At 38.5% G+C, this 27152-nt stretch overlaps 1 protein-coding gene across 1 annotated transcript; it reads left to right on the forward strand.

The window, feature by feature from the left end:
• Window positions 1-1563: 1563 nt before the first annotated feature.
• Window positions 1564-27068, forward strand: ttc21b (tetratricopeptide repeat domain 21B). The gene is made up of 29 exons (XM_036567432.1): window positions 1564-1736; window positions 2233-2362; window positions 4023-4133; window positions 4270-4436; window positions 4826-4948; window positions 5533-5690; window positions 7416-7500; window positions 7616-7714; window positions 8121-8313; window positions 9125-9222; window positions 10288-10488; window positions 12762-12891; window positions 12993-13150; window positions 13670-13894; window positions 14176-14414; window positions 15210-15282; window positions 16594-16704; window positions 17301-17439; window positions 19804-19910; window positions 20154-20342; window positions 20664-20774; window positions 20858-20939; window positions 21130-21280; window positions 23167-23328; window positions 24373-24568; window positions 25305-25529; window positions 26146-26266; window positions 26549-26616; window positions 26717-27068. Exons 1-29 carry the CDS (start codon window positions 1704-1706, stop codon window positions 26792-26794), a joined length of 3963 nt encoding a protein of 1320 aa, XP_036423325.1. The 5' UTR covers window positions 1564-1703; the 3' UTR covers window positions 26795-27068.
• The last annotated feature ends 84 nt before the right edge of the window (window positions 27069-27152 follow it).

Raw genomic sequence — 27152 nt, forward strand, 5'->3', positions numbered from 1 at the left:
AACCGGTGTAAACAGAGTAGAACATTCTAGAACAGTGTGAACTGAGGGTGAACATTTTAGAACAGTGTGAAAAAGGCCAGAATATTCTGGGATAGTGTGAATGGAGGGAGAACATTCGTGGCCCACGGCTTTTAACAACTGGTTTAGTCCCTGATATTGTTAAAGTTGTGGCTGCAAAATATTTAATTTAATGCAAAATAATATTGGATAGTTATGAGACAGTGTAAAGCTCTCATTTGGTATAGCTGTCATTACAATCAAATGAGAGCTTCAGGCCTTTGTGCAGTTCAGTCATGTGATCAGGCTTATTCCACCTGAATGGGTTAGAGACATTCCGCACCATATCAGCAACCCTGCACTGGGTTTGCATTCATTCAAAATAACTTTCATAAAAGAGCAATAAAGAGGGACCCATTCTTTAAACTTCAATCTGGATGCTTATTCTTCAGTTATTTAAGAGTTATTTTTCAGAAATTAAACCTAAAAACTAGTAACTACTATGAAACTAATATGGAAGATATTTACGACAGTGAAGAACTGAGATGTAGGAGCACATACAGGCCTTTAGAGTTTAAGGAATCACTGCATGAGTTAGTCAGTTCAGATAAACACAAACACTTTTTCAAATAATGCTTTGTTGTTGTTGTTAACCCTTAGCCTGAAGTCCACTTGCCTAGACTGGAGATGGAGATGTCCAACCAAAACCCCTTCAGTTTGTACAGTGTATCCAAGTATCTAGACACATCTTCTAATGAGCTAATTCAGCTACTTTGCATTTAAATCTTTACAGTAATGTTCTAATACCCTGTGTAAATATTTCCTAAAGGAATAGAGGCTATTATGGCAACAATGTGGGGGGTGGGGAGAGACAAACTACATTTTAAGGTAAAACCTTCTCACAAAACTATCATAAAACAATGTATTAGACACCAGGGATCGTATTCCTAACCATTTCATGTAATAACCTTCTGTGAGGAAGCTTTTAGAAACATAACCTCAGACGTCTGGCTCCTCTCCACCACCACTGCCCTGACAACAAGCATATAAGAACCGAGAGAAAAAAATAATGACTAGGCCTGATGTAGAATGATTTTAAAATGTTGCTGCTCACACTGTGCTGCTCACACTATTTACTAAACTGATTTACAAAGAATAAATAAAGAAAGGAAGGAAGGAAAATCAGTAAATTAGACTGTAGCGATGATAAATGGAATTTTGTCTAATACTCTGCTTAACCGCCGATGGGCCGCCCGGAAAACGCTGAGCAAAACGCCAGTGGACCGCCAGCTTTGCCATTAGCGGGCCGACCGTGGTCCACTATCCTCTTGCTATCAGCGTGTGACCAGTTCTGACTCGGTACGTTTCTCTGGAACTGAGCATTTCCCCTCAAACCTCTCTGAATGACTGTTTACATCTCAACCTTTTGATGATGTAGATTTTTTTTTTTATATCAATGGAGTTCCAGTTTAAGCAGTACAATTACTAAGGAGTAGGGCGCCATCATGAGGACACGTAAGAAACAGTCAGGGGGACTTTCTAATCCACTTCCCTGTTTCCTGACAAAAATGGCGGTGGTTGTTTGGTAACCAAGACGCCGTGCATGATCTCCAAGATGGCGAAAAATGAGTAAAGAAAAGTGTTGAAGGTGCTACATTAAATCATTGTCAGTAAGTGATCTGTTCTGAGCGTAAACGTGTGCGGACATGTCTAACGTTGAGGACGAAGAATTAACACTGGTAAGATTTTCCTCACTGTATCTCGAGGCAAGCCGATAAAAATTCAATGTAGCGTGACTCTTTTCTAACGGACCGTTCAGTGGATGTCAACGAGACTTTGATTAACGAAATGTTTCGTGTATTCAAAGTCAGATGTTTAATGCGTTTAATGTAAAATAGACACGCATTGCATTCTCTATTTTATCCAACGGCTAGATTTACACGAGGTAGGTTGTCTTCCTATGTTGTCTTGCCTGTTGTTCGAATTTTCCCGTTCCACCTTAAATGGTACAGCAGAAACTATGCTGCGCTGTTTAAGGTGGAACGGGAAAATTCGAACAAGAACCTGGAGAAGAAGAAGCTGAGTTCAGCTTCGTCTGTAACAATATTTCGTGAGCCTTTTCGATGTCCCTTTTGCTGCATTATGTTAGATAATGCGTAAAACAGAGTGTTTGTCTCTTGTATCTTTCTTTAAGTTGACCTAAAAGTTTATCGTTTACATGTCTTATTTTCTCAGGCCTTGATCATATATTACTGCCAAGAGAAGTATTCCAGTCATGTCTTGAATGTTTCAAGTGAAGCCCAACGAAAATTCAGCAATGATTCAGTCTTCATATTCTTCCATGCCTATGGTCTTCTCATGCAAGGTAAATATCTTAAGAATTTTCTTCAGGAAAATACAGCTGAGCTCATTAAGTAAAGTCCATTATCTATGAAATACACTCACCAAGCACTTTATTAGGAAAACCTCTTGTTCCTACACTCGTTGTCCATTTTATCGGCTCCATTTACCGTATAGGGACACTGTGTAGTTCTGTACTTTGTAGCACTGTAGTCCATCTGTTTCTTTGTTAGCCCCTTTCATCTTGTTCTTCAATGGTCAGGAACCACCACAGAGCAGGTATTTTTAAGTTGGGGGCTCATTCTCAGCACTGTAGTGACACTGATGTGCTGGTGGAGTGTTAGTATGTGCTGCACTGGTACGAGTGGATCAGACCCAGCAGTGCTGTTGGAGTTTTTAAACACCTGTGTCACTGCTGGACCGAGAATAGTCCACAAACCAAATATATCCAGCCAACAGCGTCCTGTGACCACTGATGAAGAACTAGAGGATGACCGACGCAAACTGTGCAGCAGCAGATGAGCTGTCGTCTCTGACTTTACATCTACAAGGTGGACTGACAAGGTAGGAGTGTCTAATAGAGTGGACAGTGAGTGGACACAGTGTTTTAAAACTCCAGCAACGCTGCTGTGTCTGATCCGCTCATACCAGCACACCACACACTAACACACCACCACCGCTTCATTGTCACTGCAGTGCTGAGAATGATCCACCACCCAAATAGTACCTGCTCTGTGGTGGTCCTGTGGGGGTCCTGACCATTGATGAACAGGCTAAAAGGAGGCTAACAAAGTATGCAGAGAAACAGCTAACTACAGTCTGTAATTGTAGAACTACAAAGTGCTCCTGTGTGGTAAGTGGAGCTGATAAAATGGACACTGAGCGTAGATAAAAGGAGATGTTTCTAATAAAGGGCTCAGTGAGTATGTATCCTTATATTATAACCTAAAGGGGAATTCAAAATTTCTGAATAATTCAGTCTTTGAGATGTAAACAGAGTCATTCAGACTGGTTTGATGTGAAATAGTTCATTGTAGAGACTCGGATTTCTTTACAGTGGTGGTGATGGGAACCTGGGGTCGCTATGACTACAACACAAATATAGTAATTTTATATAACTTTGTTTACTATCCAAAACCACCAGTGAACCTACATGTGTCTTCTGAGTTTTTATATGAAATGTTGATAATGGTAAAATAAATCTGAAAAAATAAGTTTTCTTTGGGGACTATTTTGCCTTACAACACCCTGCATGTACCCCTCCAACGTGAAAGGATTGAAATAAATGGATTCAAATACATTTTACGCCAAAACTTTAGCACAGGGCTATCATAAAACAATGTGTCAGACATCAGGCAGCATATTCACGTAATAACTTTTAGAGATGGACGTCTGGATCCTATCACCACCACTGCGAACATTTCTGACTTGGCAAGTTTCTTTAGAACGGAGCGTTTCACACCAAACCACACTGAATGACTTTGTTTACAGCTCAACCATTTAATCATGTAGAATTTTTTGAAAAAATCGGTGGGGTTCTGCTTTAAACTGAAAAGCAGTATCACAGAATACGGGTCCAGGAGATATATCGTCCAGCACTAGTTAAAGGTTGTATCTGATGATTACAGCTTGCACTAAGTTCTGTTTGGAAGGATATTTAAAACCTTTCATCTTTTCTGCTGTAGATCATGTTCAGGAGGCCATTCAGGAGCTGGAACAGGTGAGGGACAGGAGAGATGTGTCTTTGTGTACGTTGATGGCTCTGGTCTATGCCCAGAAGAAAAGACCTCACCCAGGTAGGGTGTAATTCATCTGTTATATTTTGGAACAGTTGCTAAATATGCATTTCTTTGATGTAAGTAAATCAGTCATTTATGTGAGTGATGGCTTCTGTTTGGATGTAAATGCCCATGTGATCTATACTGATTTCAGACAGAGATACCATCCAGGAGCTTGATGCAAGGGTTAAGGAGGATCGTAAAAGTGCCAGCCCAAAAGCTCTGTACCATGCTGGAATGTTCCTGTGGCTCCTGGGCCGCAATGACAAGGCCAGGGAGTATGTGGACAGGATGATCAAAATTTCTAGTGGCTCCACAGAGGTGAGTTTTATGCAAAACTTTTATCAAATGTCAGAGGTTAAGGTGGTAACAAATCAGGTGACACAAATATAATGAGGGGATCATCACTGTAGTCTTTTAAAATAACAATTTAAAAAAATATTGTTTATTAATGCAAAGGCATTTTAAGCCACATATGGTTAATGTTAATATATGTTTAAATAAGTTTTAGGTTTGAAGTGCCATTGAGCATCTGCAATTGCTATGCTCAGATCATAACATACACTGAGAAAGAGAGTGTATGACTGGAATCGAATAAGACCTAAAACAAATACTGTAGATTTGTCTTGATTTGTATGATTAGAAAGAAATTCTAGACTGTCTTTTGGTTTTGCTTTTGCTAATGCTGGGAATAATGTGTGTCTTTTCAGGGGATTATACTGAAAGGGTGGATAGACTTGACTTCTGGTAAAGACGCCTATGCCAAGAAGTCTGGAAAGTACTTTGATGAAGCCCTAAAAGAGAAAATCAACATTTTTGCTTTAATGGGAAAGGTAATGGTTATAAACACTTTATATGATAGAAATGAAGAAGATAATATGCCCTGATCTGAACTGTACTATATTGGTACACTTGTGAGGGCTCAGTTTATGGTTCTGGAGATATTTTCTGTTGGATTGAAGATTTTGATTCCAAAATGCTGCATATCAATTTGTAACAATTTTGAGTAGAACAAGTTTTTGAAAAGAATACTAGCTGACGTATAATGGAAAGCACATTTTTATTTCTCTTACAAAGGTGGTATGAATCATAATATGGCAGTGATATTTCTGGTATGTGTAAAATCCACCCCCAACTACATATAGCAAAGTGGTCTGTGAAGCGTTTTGCAACAAAACCCCTCGGTTGCTGTATGACAAGTAATATTGCATATACAAGCTGCGGGACTTTGATATAGCTTATGATTAGTTTTAAAATTCATTCTGTGGCTCAAAAAAGGTTTTTCAATGTCAATTCTGAAAAAAGAGAACAATAAGTCTGATGTATCCAAGAGTTTTTGTTAGTGTTGCTCGAATTTTGCTGCTACTGAGGTCCAGCAGAATCTTAACTTTCTGTTACACAACTTGCTTGCTTGCAGGTGCAGTATTATGAGTTCCGTCAGAATTACTCTGGTGCTTTAGAGATAGTTAACCAAGTCATTGTGAGTTACCCATCCTTCATGCCTGCTCTGGTGAAGAAGATGAAGCTTCTGCTGAGCCTGCAGGACTGGGAACAGACTGTGGATGCTGCTCAGAGGTAGAGCTTCATTCACTGCTGTATTTATCTGTGGTCTAGGGGTCGTTTGTACTGGCTTTTTATGAACAGTTTTTGTCTTTTTTTGTTAGTTTTAAATTGAAAGACCTTGGTGCAAATATTTCTGATTTTTCACCAGACAAACACAAAAACACAGCAAAGTCAGTAGGCCAGGCCGAGTGAGCCCCTGTGAGTCAGTCTGTGTTTGAGTATAAATGAAAATCAAATGTGATGCCACAGATCCGTGCTAAAAGACTGGTGCATTGTTCTCTTCTCCTCTGCCTTTTGGATGAGGGCCAGTAGCAGGCAGAATCAAAAGGGCCTTTGAGGCTGAGTGCTAAAGCCACATATATCCCAGGGTGCACTGCTGAAGGGGGTGTGTGAGAGGAGAAAAACCATTCACTCTGTGCGAGCTAGTTCAGGATTTGGTAGTGCCACTGCTAACTCCTGCTGGTCTAACGGCTCAGTGAAGGGAAAGAGTCTCCCCCTGTGTTTCTCTCTCTCTCTCTCTCTCACTCACACCTTTTTCAACTTTGAACTGCTCCTGTAATGAGGATCACTTTCTGAATGAAAGTGTCGTGACCAGTTCCAGTTCTACTTCTGAATTGTATATGCATCATGTATTGATTAGAAAGTTATATTCTTTCAAGGACTTGAGTTAACGTACAACAGCTACTTAACACGAGCAGTAACAACAAATATTATCAACAGGTTGCCATTGCTTTTTAATATATGACATACGTTGAGAGACTTAGAAATGTTTCTGAAAAATGTTCTAAGAAGTTCAAAAGTCCAAGATCGTATTTCATTGATTTATTTTCCAGTCAAAACAACCGTTCAGTACAATTATTCATTTTTCAACATCGGGAAAAAAGCAGAAAACAAATTTAACAGAAAATTACACAGGCCTAAACAACTGTCATCAGTATTTAATGTCTACCCTTTGCCTTTTATTACAGCTTCCATTCTTTTTGGGAGACTTGCTTTCAGTTTTTCAAAGAAATCTGAAGGAAATATTTTTCCACACCTCACAAGTTCAGTCTTAGAAGTTGGTTGCATTTTCTGTTTCTTGTGATTCAAGTAATCCCAAACGTGCCATGATGGTCTGGGCTCTGAGGCAGCCAGTCCATTGTTCTGAGAGCACCAACAGCTTCTTTGTAATTAGCCAATTTTCTTCTTCTTTCTCTATTTCCTTTTCTCAGTAATGGCTTCTTGACTGAAACACATCTTTTTAGACTTTTCCGCTGACAGAAAAACCTGTGGATTTTTTTAGATCTGAAGCAGCAGCAGAGCTTTCTTTGTTTGTCTCTGAGTACTTTTAATTGGATAGTTTACCAGATCTTGCACTATTGTTAGGAGTCTCATTTTCTCAATATTTATAACATTTTTAACTCCAGTTTTGGAAACTCTTGTTTTTTACCTCCTTTTTCGTTTGACTTTCCCCTTCCTCGTGTAAATGGATTATCTCCTTAGTAATAGGCCTATCTAGTGAGAAATGAACTTGTACTTTATATCTGTTGGGATGGAAATTAAACAAATGATTTTTGCACAGTTCTGTAGTTACCAGCTCAAATGGGTGAGGACAGTAACATTTTCATCAGAATTTTTTATTGTGTCAGAATATCTAATATTTTACAGATAAATAGTGGTCCTCTGTTGTGAGTATGCTATGCATGTTTTGCGTTCTGTTTTCCATTTAGTGCTCTTTGACTATGTTTTTGACTTCAGGCTTCTTCAAAGAGACAAAAACAATCTGGAGGCTCTAAGAATGCTGGCACTGCACTCTCTCTGCAGAGAGGGAGACATTGGGGAGGTCTGACACTTCTACCTTAAATCAATGCCAAATGGGATAGATTAGCCAAAATGATGCTAAATTGTCAAGTTGTGCTTTATTCCTTGCCGTTTATCTCCTCTGTGTTCTTTCACAGTCAGTGAAGCAGCTGTTGAACCTCATTAGCAATATGGACACCCAAGAGCCCAACAACTCAGAGCTCCTCTATAGAATGTCTTTAGCTTTCACCCGAGTGGTAAGATTGAAATACTTTTTTTTGATCATTTAATAATTTATTGATCGTAGTGCATTATTGACAGGCTTTTATTTGAATAGTTAGGATTCTGCTTTATAGAATGGATGGTCAGGATTTAAACACCTGATTCCACTTACCTTTGCTTGAGGATCCTAATGATCAAAATGAAGTGTGTCCAGGTAAAGCTTATAAAATGTCTGCTTTATGGGCCATTTTCCCAGATGCAGATTAAGCTTAAGCTTTGACTAAATATTATTTTTAATGGTGAAACCCTATTGGCATTGCACTTTAATGGTCTGACCCATGTCCAAGAAACTGCCCCATGTTCTACTGCAGTATGTTCTAATAGGAGTACTACAGTATCATAATGAAAGCCTCCTTGCTGATAATGCTACCCTGTGTTCAGTGTGGTAGAGCAGAAAAGGTGCTGCAGCACACCCATATGATGGTAGAGCGGTCATTCTCCCAGACATCACGTGATGCAGAGCTGGCCACTGAGCTGGGCTACCAGTTGGTCCTGCAGGGAAGGGCCAAAGAGGCCATAAAGTGGTACCAAACTGCCATGAGTCTGGACGAGAGCAGCGTCTCTGCTCTGATAGGTAAGAATTCACTATCATGGCTCCACAAAACAGGGAGAAAGAGGGCAGTCATCGCTGCATAATTAGCAATGCACTGGAGTCTCAGAAAGATGGAGGGATCAAATTGCCAAGATATTTTCCAGCTCCAGATAGAAAGGGCTTTTTTCCCAAAATTGCAAATGAATAGTTTCAATTATATGACAGTCAGAGGCTGAGTTTTGAGATTAGGTAAGATAAGAAAGAGTGAAGCAGACAAAAAGTGATACACAGCAAAAGCTCAGATGTTGAGGAATATGATCCGTTGATTTCTGCTTTTGTGCGTAAGTAGGTGTTTCTTTCCAAAAGCTCAGGGCTTGTAACTTAACTCTTTCAGGCCTACATTAAGGCCTTTCAACTTTTATCTGACATTATTTTGTGTGATCATTTTTGACGGTAACATCAGATATTGTATATCCAGATTCAGCACAACCTAATGAGATTTGTCAATCTATAAGCATTCTGCTACACCATATCAGGAAATATTAATACATAAATTAGCCCAGTATCTGTAGTTTCATGGCATGTGTTTCACTCAAATAACTGAGGAGCTGTAAGGCAAAGGCAAAGTGGAATTTTGCTCTACCAGCAGGATGGCTGGTCTAATTTATGTAAGATTTCAGATTTTGACTTTGTCCTGCCAATAATCAGAGACAGACTTTTGATTTGGTCCCACTGCAGCCCTCTAGAATTTGAAACGATGATCAAAGCACTATTTCAGCCGTGTATGTTCCTCACAAGTGTCCAGTGTTTTTATTGGGTCTCCGTGTGTTGTAAACACTTCTGTCTCCCATAGGTATTATACGCTGCCAGCTGAGTGAGGGGCATCTGGAGGATGCCGAGCAACAGCTCGAGTTCCTCACAGAGATCCAGCAGTCTATCGGCAAATCAGCGGTGAGTCAGTAAAGATAGATTTCACCAAATGAGCTCACATTTACTTTTTCCTTTGATAACTCGTGTTAAAATGTTTGTACATCATTGCATAGACCCTTTTTTTAGATGCAAAGCACTTAACAGACCTGGCTTGTAACTCACCCACTCTCCCAACCACCCACTCAAAAACCCACTCACGACAAACAAGATTGCCCACAGGAGGAGCTACTGGCACTCTAGTAACTACAGTGAAAACAACCTTGTGTTAGCTGAAATGGCTGGAATCTGTTGAGCATTGTGGACATGCGAGAAGTGCGTGCCTTATAGGCTATAGACCTTATAGACTTTATAGGCTACTAAAATCTCAAAAGCCATCCAGCTTTATTCAGAACAAAGCAAAAAAAACAAACAAATAAGGTACAATGTGCTGGTGCTTCTCTTCAGTGACACTTTGTGTCCTTGTTGATGTCTGGTGCGGGTCTTCAGTGCTTTAGCCTTTTTGAAGTCTTACAAAAATAAATCTCTTTTGTCTGTAAAATCTTGCATTTGTGAGTTTTTTCATATGTTAGTCATTCCTGTTTCTTTTTCTTGCTTAAGTCTGGAATATTTGGGTAATGCTGACTCATACAAGAGCAGTGTTTCATTTTGTTGAATTGCACAGGCAGCTCTCTGCAAATCATCCAGAGACGGTAGTAATTCTCTGACGCAGCCACTTGTGTTTTATTTAGATGGAGTCATCTGCAATGCGTAACGTCTGCCACTTGCATATGTGAGGCTCTTCTTAGTGACATCAGTCAGACACAGTATGTTCTCAGCTGAACTACAGAACTGAGCACATAGTGTAATTGATGTCTCCCATTACTAGATAAGCAAGTGGTCATGATGTAGGGCAGTAATCTTGAATGTGATTTGTGCTGTTTGTGTATGTTAAAGCCTTTACAGGCTATTTCAGTGGTTAATGTAATGAAAGAACATATTGTAAGAAAAGATAATGTGCAGGAGAACTCTATCTATGCTTGTGCTTTACAACCTTGACAACGGTTTTTATCTCTTACAAACCTGATATTCTGTATGTGTGTGAGTTAGGAGCTGCTGTATTTGCGGGCAGTGCTGGCCACTAAGAAACGGAGGTCTCAGGATGAAGTGACTAACCTGCTGAATGACACCGTGGACACGCACTTCTCCACTCTTCAAGGTCTGCCACTGAGTGTAGAATACTATGAGAAACTCAACCCTGACTTTCTGCTGGAGATTGCCAAAGAGTACTTGGTTCTCTGTCCTGCCAAGGTACTTGTATTTATAAAGCACATGTATTTGCTACAATCACTGTTTCATTATGCACACACACTAACTATTTTATTAGTTTATGGACATGGCCAGCACAGATGAGTGTGTATACTTTTCTTGAAAGATAAGCCCCTTAATGGCAGCTCATGTACCAGGTATCAGCCTAAATGAATATTCAAGCGAACTGACGTCAGGATCCTTTAGCTGTTTTGCTGGTGGCCGCCCTTACATCATTCATTACAGGTGCTCCACTGGTTTTATGTTATGGTAAATGAGTCTGCATTAGTAGGATAAAGCAACTCTGGTTTCTTGCATTTCTGAAACCATCCACAGTGAGCAGTAGGCTTTAAAAGTCTGAGGCAACTAGTGAAAATGCTTTGCATGTTTTATTACAAATTATATTAACAGCATGACTATTTGAGTGAAAAATACAATGTTTGAAATCTTTGAATTTCAGAATTTCGTTGTATTCTGTATGTCCCTCTTTAATGACAGAATACTAGTTGGACAATGGCTGCAAGCTGATTAACATAAAGCTGAATTCCACCAACTTTTAAAAAATTCTTTCACAGATTTTTTCAAGACTAATCATTGAGACAAAGTCATTAAGAGTGGTTTGATGTGAAATGGTTACCTGTAGAGAAACTCACTTTACAGCATTACTTTACAGTGTCGGTGGTAGGAACCAGGGTTCACAATGTCCACAAAGCAAATTTAGCCTCTTTGTTTACTGTCCAAAATGACATGTAAACATAAGTGGGGTAAAATACAGTTAACTTTGTGAACAGGAAAAAAGGACAAATGACAGATGCTGGATTAAAATGCTTAGATAGATGGACAGATAAAATGAATGAACAAATTCTTCTATGCAGTTGAGAGCTTTAACTGCACGTACTATGAAGAAGTGTTTCAGTCTATTGCAGCTGGCCCTGGGGAATCTGACCCACGGGAGCAGCTGGAATTCAGCATAGAGAGGATGGGCGGGATTACTAATGATGTTCTCTGTCCTTCACCATACCTGTCAAAAATGTCCAAAAGTGAAATCTACTGCTCACCAATAATCTTGCTGGCAACATTAAAGACTTTTGGCAACTGGCTTCAAGTTGCCATGTCAGACTGTAAGACCAAATGTTAAAACAGACTCATTAAAAGCTCTTTAAAATAATCTGATGAGTTTTCTGTTGACATCAAAAACATTTAGCTGCCTTAAAAATACAATCTCTAGTTACGTTTTACTGTTTGCCACTATGTTGCTGTCAAAATCTAAGTTCTTATCAATCACATTTATCTGTAACGAATTTGTACAACATTTTGTACCTTATATGAAGTAGCTTTCAGAGACACGTCAGATGTCTGGTGCCTATTACCACCACAGTGAACCATTCTGAATACGTTTCTCTAGAACAGAGCATTTCACATCACACCACTCTGGGTCCAGTTTCTCAAAAGCATTTCACAGTTAAGATCATCTTAACAGGTAGAGAGAGTGTTCATTGTGATGCTCACTCTACCATTTAAGAATCATCTTTGGTTTTGTGAAACCCAACTCTAAATAACTTTATTTACAATTTACAGACCAAATGATGCAGAAATTTAGAAAAACGTTTTTTCTCCTTTAAAAAGACTCTGATTATTAGATCAAATCCACTTAAGAATCTTCTAAATATGTGCTCCAATGGAAGCAATATAAGACGCAAGGAAATCTGACCTTTTTGAACAAAAGTGTTGAGAATCACAAATTTGCTTAAATTTGAATAATGACCTGGAATCTTTAATATTTTCTTTTTTCTGTTTAAATTGTTCAACTTTCAAAAACCTTCTGTTTATTTTCAGGTTTAAATGAAAAAAAAAATTGAAAAATATTGAATGTGTTCTCATGCTTTTGGACCCCACTGAATGTCTGAGGATGTGCACTATAAGTACAAATAAACATCACATTTACAATTCCATGTTCAATATTCAGTTGGTGGTTCACAGGCTCCAGTGTATGCTTAACAGGAAATTATTTAGTTTCACCAGATACAGTTTTAGATTTCTATTGAACTTGACATGATCATGTAAAATATACTCACTTTCCCCCATATCTCAAATATAGTCAATTGGGTAAAACATGCTTGGTGTTCAAATTTGCCTTATTTGCTTTACATCGGAGCTGTGAGGCTAATGTTGCTAACAAGTAGTGGGAGTCTCTGTCACCCAAATCTTTTTGAGTGACATACACTTCTGTTACATTAACCAGCATGGACCTGATAATCTTGTTCTTTACCCCTCAGCCTCCAGCCCAAGGTCAGGCCCCTGCACCTCAGCTGCAGCACTGTGCCTCTGTGCTGGACACTGTGGTCAAGATTGTCCCTGGACTCCTCCGTGCAGTGTTTCTGATGGCGAAAGTCAGGTTCTTGTCAGGTGAATATTTCACATTGCCCAAATGCTTCCAAAGCCAGCAGACGCTGTTACAGATCTTGCCAACAATATTTATTGGCTCCATTCATGTTTGTTCTTATTAGGTGACATAGAGGCAGCTCAAAGCAGTTTGCAGCACTGTTTGGATCAGAAGCCCTCCTTCGCTGATGCTCACCTCCTCATGGCCCAGATCCATCTCCTGCAGGGCAATTTCAAACTCTCCTCCCAGTCTCTGGAACTCTGCCTTAGCCACAACTTTGAGGTGAAAGCCTCTTAAAGTGCATTTTTGTGCAGTAGCAAATGTACATGCTTCAGTGCTTCATCTGTGAGCAAGTTTGATTTGAAGATGAAACCAGTAACAAGTGCATAGTGAATAGTTTAGCAACTAAATCAAATTTACAGAATTTTCCCTTTACCACAAATGTAATTAATCAGCCAAGACATGTTTGGTGTAATGTTAGAGTAGCTAACAAGCAATATAAGCTGTGTTTGTGTACACCAAATCCATGTTGGCTGTTTAAACTACATCTGAAGAAGGGGAAATTGTATATGTTTTTTGTTAAACTATTCCTAATTGCTTTCAAAAACCCCTGTGGGGATTTCTGTATGAACATGTTACCTCTGTACTGGTGATGTTCATACATATGTTCTGTAAAAACCTTTTAAATTAACTGATGGCTGTAATCCACCGTGTTACACAATTTTCTTCATTCCTCCATGCTGTCAGTTCCCATAAGACTTCTTTCCTGCTCTCCTCTGTCTCTCTCTTTCTGTTGATCAGGTGAGGGAGCACCCTCTGTATCACCTGATTAAAGCACAGGCTCAGAGGAAGATGGGCGAGCTGCAGGAAGCCATTCAGACACTGCAGTTGGCCATGAGTCTGCCAGGCGTGAAGAGCCTTGGCTCTGCTGCCAAAAGCAAGGCCAGGAGAGTGGAGCTCAGTGCGGCAGATTGTGTATCAGTGTATCTGGAGCTTGCTGAGGCGCTCTGGCTCAATGGAGAACAGGTAAAGTTTGCCAGCATTACAAAGAAACCCAGGGTTAAGGGGTTAAGTGGAGTTCCTTATAAATTTTATGTGGAAAAATATGAAGAATTTTCATGTCTTTTACAGAATAATGAGAGTTACGTGACAGGTATACATTAATGTATGTTCTCCAAAATTAAATATGTTGTTAAATGTTGTCAGTGTACTCTAGAAATTCAACAGAATGCATTGTGAAATATATTTAACATATTATGTTTTGTATGGGAAACCTGTAGCCATGTTACTTTTTGTGATAATTGCAGCATGAGGCAGCTAAAGTGATGCAGGATGCTATAAATGAGTTCACGGGCACTCCTGAGGAGCTGCGCGTCACCATCGCCAATGCTGACCTTGCGCTGTTGCGTGGAGACACAGAGCTCGCACTGAGCATGCTCAGAAACATCACACAAGATCAGCCCTACTACGTGCAGGCCAAAGAGAAAATGGCTGACATCTATCTAAACCACCGGAAGGAGAAACGTCTCTATGTTAGCTGCTACAGGTAAGGGGAACACTAACAGAAGTAACTAATACTTGCAATACTCCCTTTAATAATTCCAATCCAATGTCATGATGCACACATGGCAAAACATAACACAATGTCAACAAGCTTTGCAGCAAGAAATAAATGTGTGTTTCAGAATTTGCCATTTTGCTGTGATGCTGATTGGGGTTTTTACATGGATATTTAGACACTTTTATATTTAAATTCAGTAAACTCTTGGTGTACAGTTTTACGAAGAATATAAGAGGTGATTTAAGTCTGCAGTATGTTCTTTTGCTTGCTGAAATGGTAGTTTATGACCAAAAATCTATATTGTTGTAGCTTTGTTAGTTCATTTTCTTTTCATTTAAAGGTTTGAACACTTAGCATTTACAATGTAACTGTTTTACCCAATTTACCTTACCTAACTTTTTTCCTATGCAACACAGTCAAGCACTGTGATAATTTCAGTTTTTTTTCCCCTTGATATTCCATATATACATAGGGTTGGCTGACCTAGGTGGACTGCATTTCTGTTGACTCAGTTCCTATAATTAAGAAAATAGAATTGGTTCTCATTCATCATGTCAGAAATTCTTAGAAAGTTAAACGGAATGTGGTGCATGCCGAATCATGTTGTGACTCTATATGTAATGCACTAAGTGCCTCATTTAGCTGTCACCAGTGAGGCCTATAGGTCTTCCTCTTATCTTTAACATTTGTGTTCACAGGTCTTGGCTAAAATTTAATACAACCCAGAGAAGCATATAAAATGAAAACCCCTAGGACTAAATATATCTCTATTTTTAACAGAGATTTGGTGGAAAAGATGCCCAGCTCACATACATGCCTCCTATTAGGAGATGCCTACATGAACATCCAAGAGGTTGGTATTAAGTAACATATTACCCCTACCAATCCCAGCTCTGTCTGTACTTATTTCAAAATCTAACCCCTTCACCTGCCAGCCCCAACCTTCCTTCTTAAGGTTTGCAAATCTGTTATCTCTCACCCATACTGAGACTGCTCTTGTAAGAGTTAGAAGCGATTTGCTCCTCATTGCTGACACTGGCACCGTAAGCATTATTTTGTTAGATCTCTCTATCCTGCCTTTCCTCCACTGGTATCAAAGGTTTGGTGTATGTTTGGTTTACATCATGTCTTTTGTACAGATCTTATTCCATAGCCATAAATCATCTACTACCCCAGGTCTCAACATCCCCTGTTATGCAGATGATCGTCAGTTTTGTTTCATTACTAGGTCCACCACAGCTTTCCCTTCCACTACTTTAACAGGGTGTTGTTGGTTGTTGGTTCTAAAACCCAAGTTTGAAAAACAACCTGAATTCTTAACTGATATTGATGTCAAACCCTCTAATAGTGTCTGCAACGAAGGCCTCCCATTTGAACCCCATTCAAGTCATTCACAAAAAACACTTTTCATTAGCTCCACAACATTGTGATGCATACTGAATTTGAAAGATGTGGAAACCCAGGTTAATGCCTTCATCTTCTCACGTTTAGATAACTGTAGTGCTATTTTCACTGGCATTCCTGGTAAGACACTAAATAAGCTCAAGTGTATTCAAATTTTGTTGGGATAAGGTCCTTATGGCCATTAAGCACTCCATATTATAACCATACATGTTTGTATGCGAATAAGATACAAACTTCTTCTACTTCTCACATATACTTGGCCTTGCCTTATCCTACCCTTCTGTGCTACACCCCATCTCACACTCAATCAAAACTGCTCTACTGACCAGACTGACAGCACTGTCGGGGGGGCAGATCATTCAGTCCCATCTCTTAGCACCTCTGTGATAGTGCTTCCTTGTCTCTGTTTATATAAATGGAAGAAATTATTGTTTTTATTATTAAATATATTACGTATTACAGATAAACTTTTATTTTGTCATACTTAAAATGGGTACGAAACCACATACTTGAATTGAATTGAACCATGTTGGAACATATGCTAATAAAATGTTTGCCCCAACTTGTGTACAAATATTTACACTATAGTAAACACAGTGTTTGTGTGTTATGTTTCTTCAAATGAATAGCTCAGTCAGGAATGTCTCAAACTCACAACCTTTACCACTGTGTCTGATTATTTTGTACTATTTTATATGTATTTTTAGATGTATATTTTATATTTATATTTTTATATTTTGTAAAAACTGTGTGCTTGCAGCCTGAGCTGGCCATTGAGGTGTATGAGCAAGCTTTGAAGAGAAACCCTAAAGATGGTGCTGTGGCAAGTAAGATTGGAAAAGCTCTTGTCAAGACCCACAACTATGTTAAGGTAAGCACAGGGGGAGGAACATTCCCAGCATTCTGTTCACCAAAACATCCTCTCCTGGAGTGTGTACACAGACTGAGTACTTCAGCAACAAACTTGAGGCATTGCTCCTACTATTTTGCGTCTTTGTTTGCGTCTTTCAGATAATGAAAAGAGCACATCCATGGCCTGCACTTATCTGACAGAGTAAATATACTCGTCTTGGATTAGCTACCAGTTTATCTTTTGTAAGATCAGTACTCTTACTTAGAACGCATAGCCGTAAGATCAATACTCTTACGTAGAACGTATAGCCGTAAGATCAGTACTCTCACATAGAACATATAGCCGTAAGATCAGTACTCTCACATAGAACATATAGCCGTAAGATCAGTACTCTCACATAGAACATATAGCCGTAAGATCAGTACTCTCACATAGAACATATAGCCGTAAGATCAGTACTCTCACATAGAACATATAACTGTAAGATCATTACTCTCACATAGAACATATAACTGTAAGATCAGTACTCTGACATAGAACATATAGCCCACTCACAATTCTAGAAATTGTGATACAGCATTGTTTGATCTGTGATGAAAGTATTTGTTTGTCAGGCCATAAACTACTATGAGGCGGCACTGAAGAGCGGTCAGCAGAACTTCCTGTGCTATGACCTGGCTGAGCTGCTTATGAAGCTGAGACAGTATGAACGCTGTGAGAGAGTTCTTCATGAAGCTCTCACACATGACCCCGGTGAGAATTTTCCGTGTGTACACACATATAATACCATTCAAATGTTTGGATATCATTGTTTTATTGTTTTTTTTTTTATTATTTTGCATAACATCTTATTGTGAAGATTTATTGTGTAGATCTTATAAACTATACACCAGAAAGTATTTGTAGATGTTTTACTCAATATTTCAAGTATTTTGACTTATTTTACATTGTAAATGATCTATTTACAACCCCATTTCCAAAATGTTTGGATGCTGTGCAAAATGTAAATGAAAACAGAATGCAATCATGTGCAAATTATTTTAAACCGTTTTTAATTGAAAATAGTACAGACAACATATCAAATGTTGAAACTGAGAAAGTGTAGTGTTTTTATTGAGAAATATATGCCTATTTTGAATGTGATGCCAGCAACACATTTCAAAAAAAGATGGGATATGTTTACCACTGTGTTTCATTCCCTCTTCTTTTAACAACACTTTATAAACATTTGGAAGCTCAGAAGTCCAATTGCTGTAGTTTTGAAAATTAAATGTTTTCCCATTATTACTTGTTATAGGATTTCAGCTGCATAACAGTTCAGGGTCACCTTTGTCATATTTTTTGTTTCAAATGTTTTCAGTGGGTAACAAGTCTGGACTACAGGCAGTCTAGTTTAGCACCTGGGCTCTTTTACTACAGAGCCGTGCTGTTGTTATGTGTGCAGGATGTGGTTTTGACATTATCTTGCTGAAATAAGTAAGGCCTTCCCTGATAAAGATGTTGTCTGGATGGCAGCATATGTTGCTCCAGAACCTGTATATATATCGTTCAACGTTAATGAGGCTTTTACAGATGTGTCATTCATGCCAATGCATACCCATGCCATCAGGCATGCTGGCTTGTGCACTGTGCGCTGATAACAAGCTGGATGGTCCCTCTCCTCTTTAGCCTGGAGGACTTGGCATCCATGATTTCCAAAAAGAATTTCAAATTTTGATTTGTCAGACCACAGGACACTTTCCACTTTGTCTCAGTTTATCTTAAATGAGCTCAGGCCCAGAGAAGATGGTGGCATTTCGGGATCCTGTATATATGTGGTATTTTCTTTGCGTAGTAGTTTTAGAGTTTTAACCTGCTTTTGTGGATGCAGTGATGAACCGTATACACATACAATGGTTTCTGGAAGTGTTCTGGAGTCCATGCAGTGATTTCCAGAATCGTGCAGTGCTGCTTGAGTGCCTGAAGATCACGGCCTGCCAGTATTGATTTTCGACCTTGTACCTTACATGCAGAGATTCCTCGGGTTCTCTGAATCTTTCAATGAAATTATGTACCATAGATGATGAAATCCCAAAGTTCTTTGCTATTTTATGTTGAGAAACGTTTTTCTCAAATTGTTGCCATTTTTACCCGTGCAGTCTTTCACAGAGTGGTGAACCCCTCCTCATCTTTACTTCTGAAAGGCTTTGGGATGCTGTTTTTATACCCAGTCATGTAATTGACCTGTTGCCAATTAACCTAATTAGTTGAGAGATGTTTCACCAGGTTTTTTTTTTTTTTAAGCATTACACAACTTTACCAGTTTTTTGTTGCCCCGTCCCAACTTTTTTGAAACATGTTGCTGGCATCAAATTCAAAATGGGCGTATATTTTTTAAAACCTGATAAAAATTCTCGGTTTCAATCTTTAATATGTTGTCTTTGTACAATTTTCAATTAAATATAGGGTTTAAATGATTTGCACGTTATTCCATTCAGCTTTTCTTTACATTTTGCACAGTGTTTTTTTGAAAATGGGGTTGTAGATAACTGTTCAAATACCAGGCATTCTGGATGTTAGTTTTAAATTAATTTTATTCTTGATGCTCTATAGCTTTCTCTGTCATTTTGGAATCATCTACTACTCTATTCATAATTCTGGATGCACCTGAAATTACTTTTAAAGCTTCTCATCTTCCTGTTGATTATTCCAAAGATTTGCACAGGGATATCATACTAAATTAATTTTATATGTTTATCTGAAAACCAGTTGGTTTAATATTATTGAAAACAGTAATTCCTGAACAGTACTTGACTTTGCACGATAACCTTACATGCAACATTTGATGTAGTTTTTTTTTTAAACGCTTAAATGATTTACATTATTAAACCTCTGAAAGACCTGAATGTGGGCCCATAATTCCGTTCCTCACTCTCGCATCTACATCCTTAGATATTCGTCTCATTGTAGTTAAAGAATAACCCACAGTAGTTATTGAACAATAAATCTTAAGATTAATACCTGAATAATATGTCTAGAGTTCAGTGTGTAAACCATTTCTGTCTTAAATCAGTTTTTTACTGCTAATTTTTCACATCTCTGACATTAATGCTGTATTTGGGTTTTTCTGTATTTCAGTGAATGAACTGCCATTGCTAACTGAAGACTGCCGTTACCTTGTACTGCTTGCCAAGATTCAGAGCAAAGTCAATAAAAATGATGAGGCTTTGCTTTCTTTGCATCGTGTAAGTCTCCTGATTGTTTTAAAAGTTTGAATTTATCTCATTTGCTTGGCTGGTGTGATAGCTCACATTAATTAGTGCCTGAGTCCCTGATGGTAGACTCACACATTGTAAAAACATCAATCAATGTAAGGATCAAATTCAGCAAATTTTAGGATGCATTATTTTGCATTTTTAGGATGTGTATTTTGTGAAGTGCCATTTAATTGCTGGTGAAAGTGTTTTGTCCTATGTGTGTTTGCTCAGGCACGGGATGTACAGGCAAAGGTGCTGAAGCGTGTTCAGTTGGAGCAGCCTGACGCCGTGCCCATGCAGAAGCAGCTCGCTGCCGAGATCTGTGCCGAAATCGCCAAACACTGCAGCAACCAGCGTGGCTACGAGAGGGCTGTCAAGTTCTACAAAGAAGCGCTTGTGTACTGTGAGAGTGACAGCAAGGTCAGTGTGGCTGAATCAGTGTGTGCAGTGTGCTCGTCTCTGCAGCTGCATCTTTAGGAGCCCCACAACACTCTTTTAGTCCTCCCTGTCGGTCTGATGGGACTTGCACCTTTAGTAATGTATGTAATTAGTTTAGGTGAGCCCTAAACTTTTTAAATGTTAAATGTTTCCATTCTCTTTAATGACTCATTAATTGTGACAGATCACTGTAAACATTATAATTTGTACAATTATTTTTGTGTGTGGATGTAATGAAGAATTTCAGGGTGCTTTGCTAAATGCTTATCTAATAAGATTTCAAACGTCTTTTTTCTAAACCAGGTAATGTTAGAGCTAGCTCAGCTGTATCTCACTCTGGACGATGTAGAGGCCTGTCAGCAACAGTGCAGTGTCATCCTGAAGAATGACCAAGTCAATGAATCTGCAACACTGGTTAGTCTCTGTTTAGTACATTACTATCAAACTTGTGTGCTTGTGGAAAAGAAGTCCACTGATCAATGTCTCTGTGCCTATAGATGATGGCTGACCTGATGTTCAGGAAACAAGACTATGAGCAAGCCGTCTTCCACTTTCAGCAGCTGCTGGAGAGGAAACCAGGTGTGACAGCCTTTATCTTATGTTCCAAAAGCAACCTGCTAACCTTTCATCTCCTTCACCCAGTGCCCAATCAGAACGATCCTATTTAGGGAGCACTAAAGGAAACTTGAGCACTCAGCTTAAATGCAGAGTTCTGTGTAGGCCTGCTGTGGGTTGTGTTGATGTCTTTCCCATGTTTCATCTGTTTCAGACAACTACCCAACACTGTCCAGACTGATTGACCTGCTGCGCAGAGCTGGCAAACTGGAGGAGGTTCCCAGATTTCTGGAGATGGCTGAAAAACACTCACCCAGGGCCAAGTTTGAGCCTGGATACAACTACTGCAAAGGCCTTTACCTGTGGTAAGAATATTCAAGTTGAATTCAGTGGAGTAGACATTTTTTCTGGAAATGTTCACACACACCATTAATATGTTCTAGACTACCAGTAGACCTATGATTCATTTTGAACTGTTCATTTTTGCTCTTCACTTCAGAATGACTGATAAGTTTGCCTTAGTATAATATGAGGGTACCACCAGTCTGGGCGGATGAAGGCTACAAACTGCCAGCCATCAACCGTATACAGTACTGTGCAAAAATCAGAGATCACCCTTCATTTCATTCATTTCCAGTCAAAATGGCCATTAAGTACAAGTTACTCATTTTTTCAATATCAGGAAAAAATAGCAGAATATTAACAGAATACATCATAAAGAAATTTCGACAATTTAATATAATATTAGCATTTTCAGTATTTAGTGTGTTCACTCATTGCCTTCATTACAGCTTTGATTATTTACAGGAGACTTGCTTGTAGTTTTTCAAAGAAATCTGCAGGGATGTTTTTCCACACCTCCAGAGCTCAGTCTTAGAAGTTTGTACTTTCTGCTTCTCATAATTCAAGTAATCCCAAACACGTTCAGTGCGGTTGAGGTCTGAACTCTGGGCAGCTTCTTTGTTTGATTTGCTAATTTTCTCGTTTGCTATCTATTATCTTTTCTCCATAACAGCATATGTAGCATCTTGAAAACTACACATTCTTTCTCACCCATAGTATTGAGTTGTGTCCTCCCAGTGGAAAGATGGGCAGAAAAACCTGTGGATTTTTTAGATCTGAAGCAAAACTGGAGCTTGATTTTCTCCTGTCTCTTTAGGAGGAAAGGTTTAAGTACTGTTTATCTGATACTGACAGTTTTGGTGGTCTGCCAGGTCTTGCATGTTTGTTAGGCGTCCCATTTTCTCTATATCCTTTAATAGTTCTTTAATGTTTTTTTTGAGTTTTTGAAAAATTAATAACTTGGACTTAATGGCTATTTTGACTGGAAGTTAAATAAATGAATATCTCTGACTTTTAAACAGTACTGTAACATTGGTGAACATTTCAGGAGGAAAGACATAATTACCCTTTTGCTATAAGAGAAGAAAGAGCATTCCTCCTTGAAATGCCACTCATGCACTCCTTAGACACTTAGGCATAAATAGTAATTCAGTACAAACTAAAAGTTGCACCTCTATTTCGTGTTTTCATTATTTTGCCTCGCAGAAGCGCCAATACAAATATTTGGTACTTTAGGTTCAATTTCAGCTACACTTTAACTGTTTTTTTTTGTTTGTTTTGTTTTGTTTTTTTTTTTACTCATATCTGCCCTTTATTGTCATTAGCCCTGCTTGTTGATTTTAATTATTGATCAGTAGGCTACCAAATTAATTTATCACAATAGAGATGTACATTGTTGTGCTAAGAAGCGGGTTTCCACGTGTAAGTAGAGGTGGATAATCCAGGTCCAAAAAGTAAAAACCCTCCCCAGGATTTTGTTCCTCAAACCAGCAGCAAAGATGTTCAGGCAGTTGGAACAAAATCCTGGGGAGGGTTTTTACTTTTTGGACCTGGATTACCCACCTCTACGTGTAAGCAGTATGATAACATGTATTCACCCATTCACCCATATCATTATAATATGACGAATGAAAACTGCCTTCAGTAATTGTGGCAATTCAGCCAACAAGCATTCATTGCTTGCAGCTTTTTTTATGTTTCTATGAGAAAGTCTGAGTTACCAGAGCAATAACTGTGATTATCTTTGTGTATGTCTCTTTCTGTGGATGTCTTACATCAGTAACCATGGCAAGAAAATTCATTAAACAAGCAATTATTGCTTACAGTTTTTGTTTGAAGTTTCTGTGGATAAAATAATTCTGAGTTCCTGGAAATGAAATGCTGGTGATTATCTTTGTGTACATCTCAGGTACACGGGGGAGCCCAACGATGGCTTACGTCACTTCAATAAGGCTCGCAAGGACAACGACTGGGGGCAGAATGCAGTGTACAACATGATTGAGATTTGCCTGAACCCTGACAATGAGACGATGGGAGGCGAGGTGTTTGAGAACCTGGATGGGGACATGGGGTGAGAAACATGCTGCAGTCAAACAGAAAGCTTGACTGACCATGAAGGATTAACATATTACAGTTTATATACATATTAAATAAACAATTGAGCCCTTGCAACAAAAAACAGTGTATGTGACATCTTCATATAAAATCAAATAAGTAGGGTATGCCATTGTTTGATGCCCTGTGTTTAAATTATAAGGGTTACTGAAACGTAAAATAAAGCATTTGGCTTTTCAATGTAAAATTTGTACGAAATAAAATAGAAAACAAAATAACTGATAAAAAAAGGGATGGAATGGTTAATATGGTTTTTCTTTGGAGGGGTTGAGTTATCAAGAGACATGAACAAACTATGGCAACATAAAGTTGTCTTTATTCAGCATGAGACTGCATTATCCTCAATTAGGCAATTTATCTTAGTCATTCCAAATGTCTGATTTTCTGGACATTTTTTTTTCCTCGAGTATTGTAGCTCTATAGAAACAGGTGTGTCACCGCACTAGCTTTTATGTGTTTCTTCTGAACTCAGTCTTTGTATTGGTTAATTATTTAGTTAGTTTTCTTTCTTCTAGACAGTAGCCGTTACTGCCTCATGCTCTTAAAACACTGGGTGTGAGAACAATCTGTGAGAGGAAGACTTGTAGTTTCAGATAAATTAGTATTTGAGCTGTGCACTTGTGTGTTTTGTAATTGGCTGTTCAGCCTAATGGTAAAGTTATTCTCTCCCACGTGGGACAGCAGGGTTCACTCCTAACTCAGATAAGCACTCATTAGGTCTTTAATGGTTTGTGCCAGCAATGTAATGACGTCTCTCTGGTGCTACATATATATCATAATTTGATCTGTTCTGTCATCGCACCTCTTAACAATGAAAACTCATATCGCAATAACAATAAAAATATGATTTATTGTGCAGCCATAGTGGTGGTTAACAACCAAATAAGCTTAGTCTGGGTCCAGGAACTACTGTGAAACCACAGTGTAAGTTATGTAGTGACAATAGTGAGATATTGAAGTCTCATTTGTCTAATATTTGTTACAATGTTTATAATATCAGGAACTCTACAGAGAAGCAGGAGTCAGAGCAGCTGGCTGTCCGAACAGCAGAGAAGTTGCTGAAGGAGCTGAAGCCACAGACCCCTCCGGGCCACGTGCAGTTGCGTATTCTAGAGCACTACTGTTACCTGGCCACCAAGCAGAAAGCCAACGTGGAGAAAGCTCTTGGAGTGTTCACTGAGATCGCAAACAGTGAGGTTTGTGAAAGGCAGATTGACAGCTTGGTAGACAAAAACACACTTGAATTCATACACACCCATGAGCACACACCCATGAGCACACACCTGTGCACACGGAACCTTTAGTGCAAACACAGTTTAAGCTTGGTAACTCCCATTTCAGTTGCAGCCTATCTTCGCTTTTCATCAAACAGTAAACCTGCTGGATGCAAATATCTAGTACTCTAGTTGCATTACTTCCACCTGAAAAATAATTCAATAAAGTAAATTATTAGCCTGTTTTACAAGTTTCAGGGATGTTGGTATTGTCTATCACATACATTCGAGAAGCTCTATATGCAAAAGGAATACATGATAAAAACAATAAATTGCCGTGTTACTTCAGGGATGTACAGGCAGCGCTGAAAGACAAATAGTGCTTGTTTATATAGATTATTTTTGTAAAACAACATAATATAAATCAAGTACAGTATGTACTACAAAAACAAAAACGCTGCTAACAGAAACACAAGATTATAAGTGATGAACCTTTTTTTTTTGATAACTCACTTTATGTATTGGATGCTTGGTCTAGTTTTATTCAGGATATCTACGAAAGTCGGAAGATTTTCTCCTATTATAATATTTATAATTTTACAAATGTTGTAAAGTAAGCTACTGTTTAATTTCTCCTAAAATTCTTAAAGTTTAAGTCCTACTAGAAGCTTTTCCATCATTGTGATGCTGATTCCTTTCACACTCTCCCATATTACAGAAAGATCACGTTCCTGCACTGCTGGCTATGGCCACAGCTTACATGATCCTGAAACAGACTCCACGAGCCAGGAACCAGCTCAAACGCATTGCCAAGATGAGCTGGAACATCATTGATGCAGACGAGTTTGAGAAAAGCTGGCTGCTCCTGGCAGACATCTATATCCAGTCAGGCAAATACGACATGGCAGGAGAGCTCCTGAAGCGCTGCCTGCGCCACAATAAGGTTAGCGTTCTTTTAGAAGAAAAAGCTGCTGCTAGAACAGTTTAGAGGTTCCTCAGCTCAGACTTCAGGAATCATTTTTGGTGTAATGTATTTTATTACTTTTCAGGGAGAAATGGTTCTGTTCAGCTCTGCGGGGATCTCTAAACCACATGCAAATTTAATGATGTTTGTTTATTTATTCACTATGAAAAGGGTTGTAGCTGTAAGCCTGTGTGATCATGGACTAGGTGTACATTGCTACACTATTGTCACAGCATTAAGGAGATTTCAGAGGTTTTAAAAGCCTAAATAATTTATGAACAATGTTTAAGAATTTTATTTTAAAATAAAAATGCAATCCAAACAGGGCTAACTAAATATATCATCATGTATGAAAAAACAGACCAACAAGAATGTAGGACAAATTTATTCCAATATGGGAAAACTTTCATTGATCTAGATTCACTGTAAAAATAACAATAATTGTAATAATGTAGCGTTTTATTTTGAGGTATAAATTGCACTTCTCTCTAAATGTGTGTTAGTTTGACCATTTTGTGAGATTTTGGAAAAAGCAATTATTTGACTTGACTTCATTAGGAGTAACACAAATATGATATGTGTCTATTTTCCGTAGTCATGCTGCAAAGCATATGAATACATGGGTTACATCATGGAGAAAGAGCAGTCATTCAGGGATGCAGCTATGAACTATGAAATGGCCTGGAAATATGGCAATCAGACCAACCCAACCATAGGTATGTCTTTAACATATCTGTTCGCTTGTGCCTTTCAGGCATTTGCATCTTTTTAGAACTTTATTATTGATTCCTTATCCCTTTTACTCCATGTTCATTACTTTACCTTTGTCCAATTTATTTCAATTGAATTTTATTTTGTTTTTTTTTTTCCTCAGTAGAGCACTTTAAACTGCCTTGTGCATGAAAATGTGTTATATAAAAAAAAATAACTTGCCTTGCCTCTCTTGCAAATGTTAAGTTGCCTTGGCCTTGAGTCATATCTCACTATCTGTGTTACAGGGTACAAGCTTGCATTCAACTATCTGAAAGCAAAGAGACATGTGGATGCCATAGATGTTTGCCACAAAGTGAGTAAAATAATGATTTGGTATTTCTTCTTTAAGAATTCTTTGTAATAAAGTAAAAACATGATCAACAGAAACTTCAGAGCATATCCTTATCCTGCAGGTCTTGGATGCGCACCCAAACTATCCCAGGATAAGAAAGGACATCTTGGACAAAGCAAGAGCTGCTTTAAGATCCTAACTCTGTGTGTGTGTGTGTGTGTGTGTGTGTGTGTGTGTGTGTGTGTGTGTGTGTGTGTGTATGTGCGCGCACTTAATCGTACATCAAAAACTATGTTGAAAAACAATGGTGTTCATAAAAAAAAAGTGATCTACTTTTGTATTAATTTGTTGTTGCTGGATATTTTTGTGTGGACAGTAAGTCATATTTCCTGATGACTAGGCTACACATGAAGTAATCTGTCTGGAAAAAATGTTACATTAAAAAACTAATATGGCTTACCATAATCAGTCAATTTGATGCTGGTCAAACTGAGTTACTGAATACCAACCTTAGTTATTCTTTACAGAACAGACATTCAGTAAACTAAGCTGCAAAA

Source organism: Colossoma macropomum, unplaced genomic scaffold, assembly GCF_904425465.1.
Source record: "Colossoma macropomum unplaced genomic scaffold, Colossoma_macropomum, whole genome shotgun sequence".
NCBI lineage: Eukaryota > Metazoa > Chordata > Actinopteri > Characiformes > Serrasalmidae > Colossoma > Colossoma macropomum.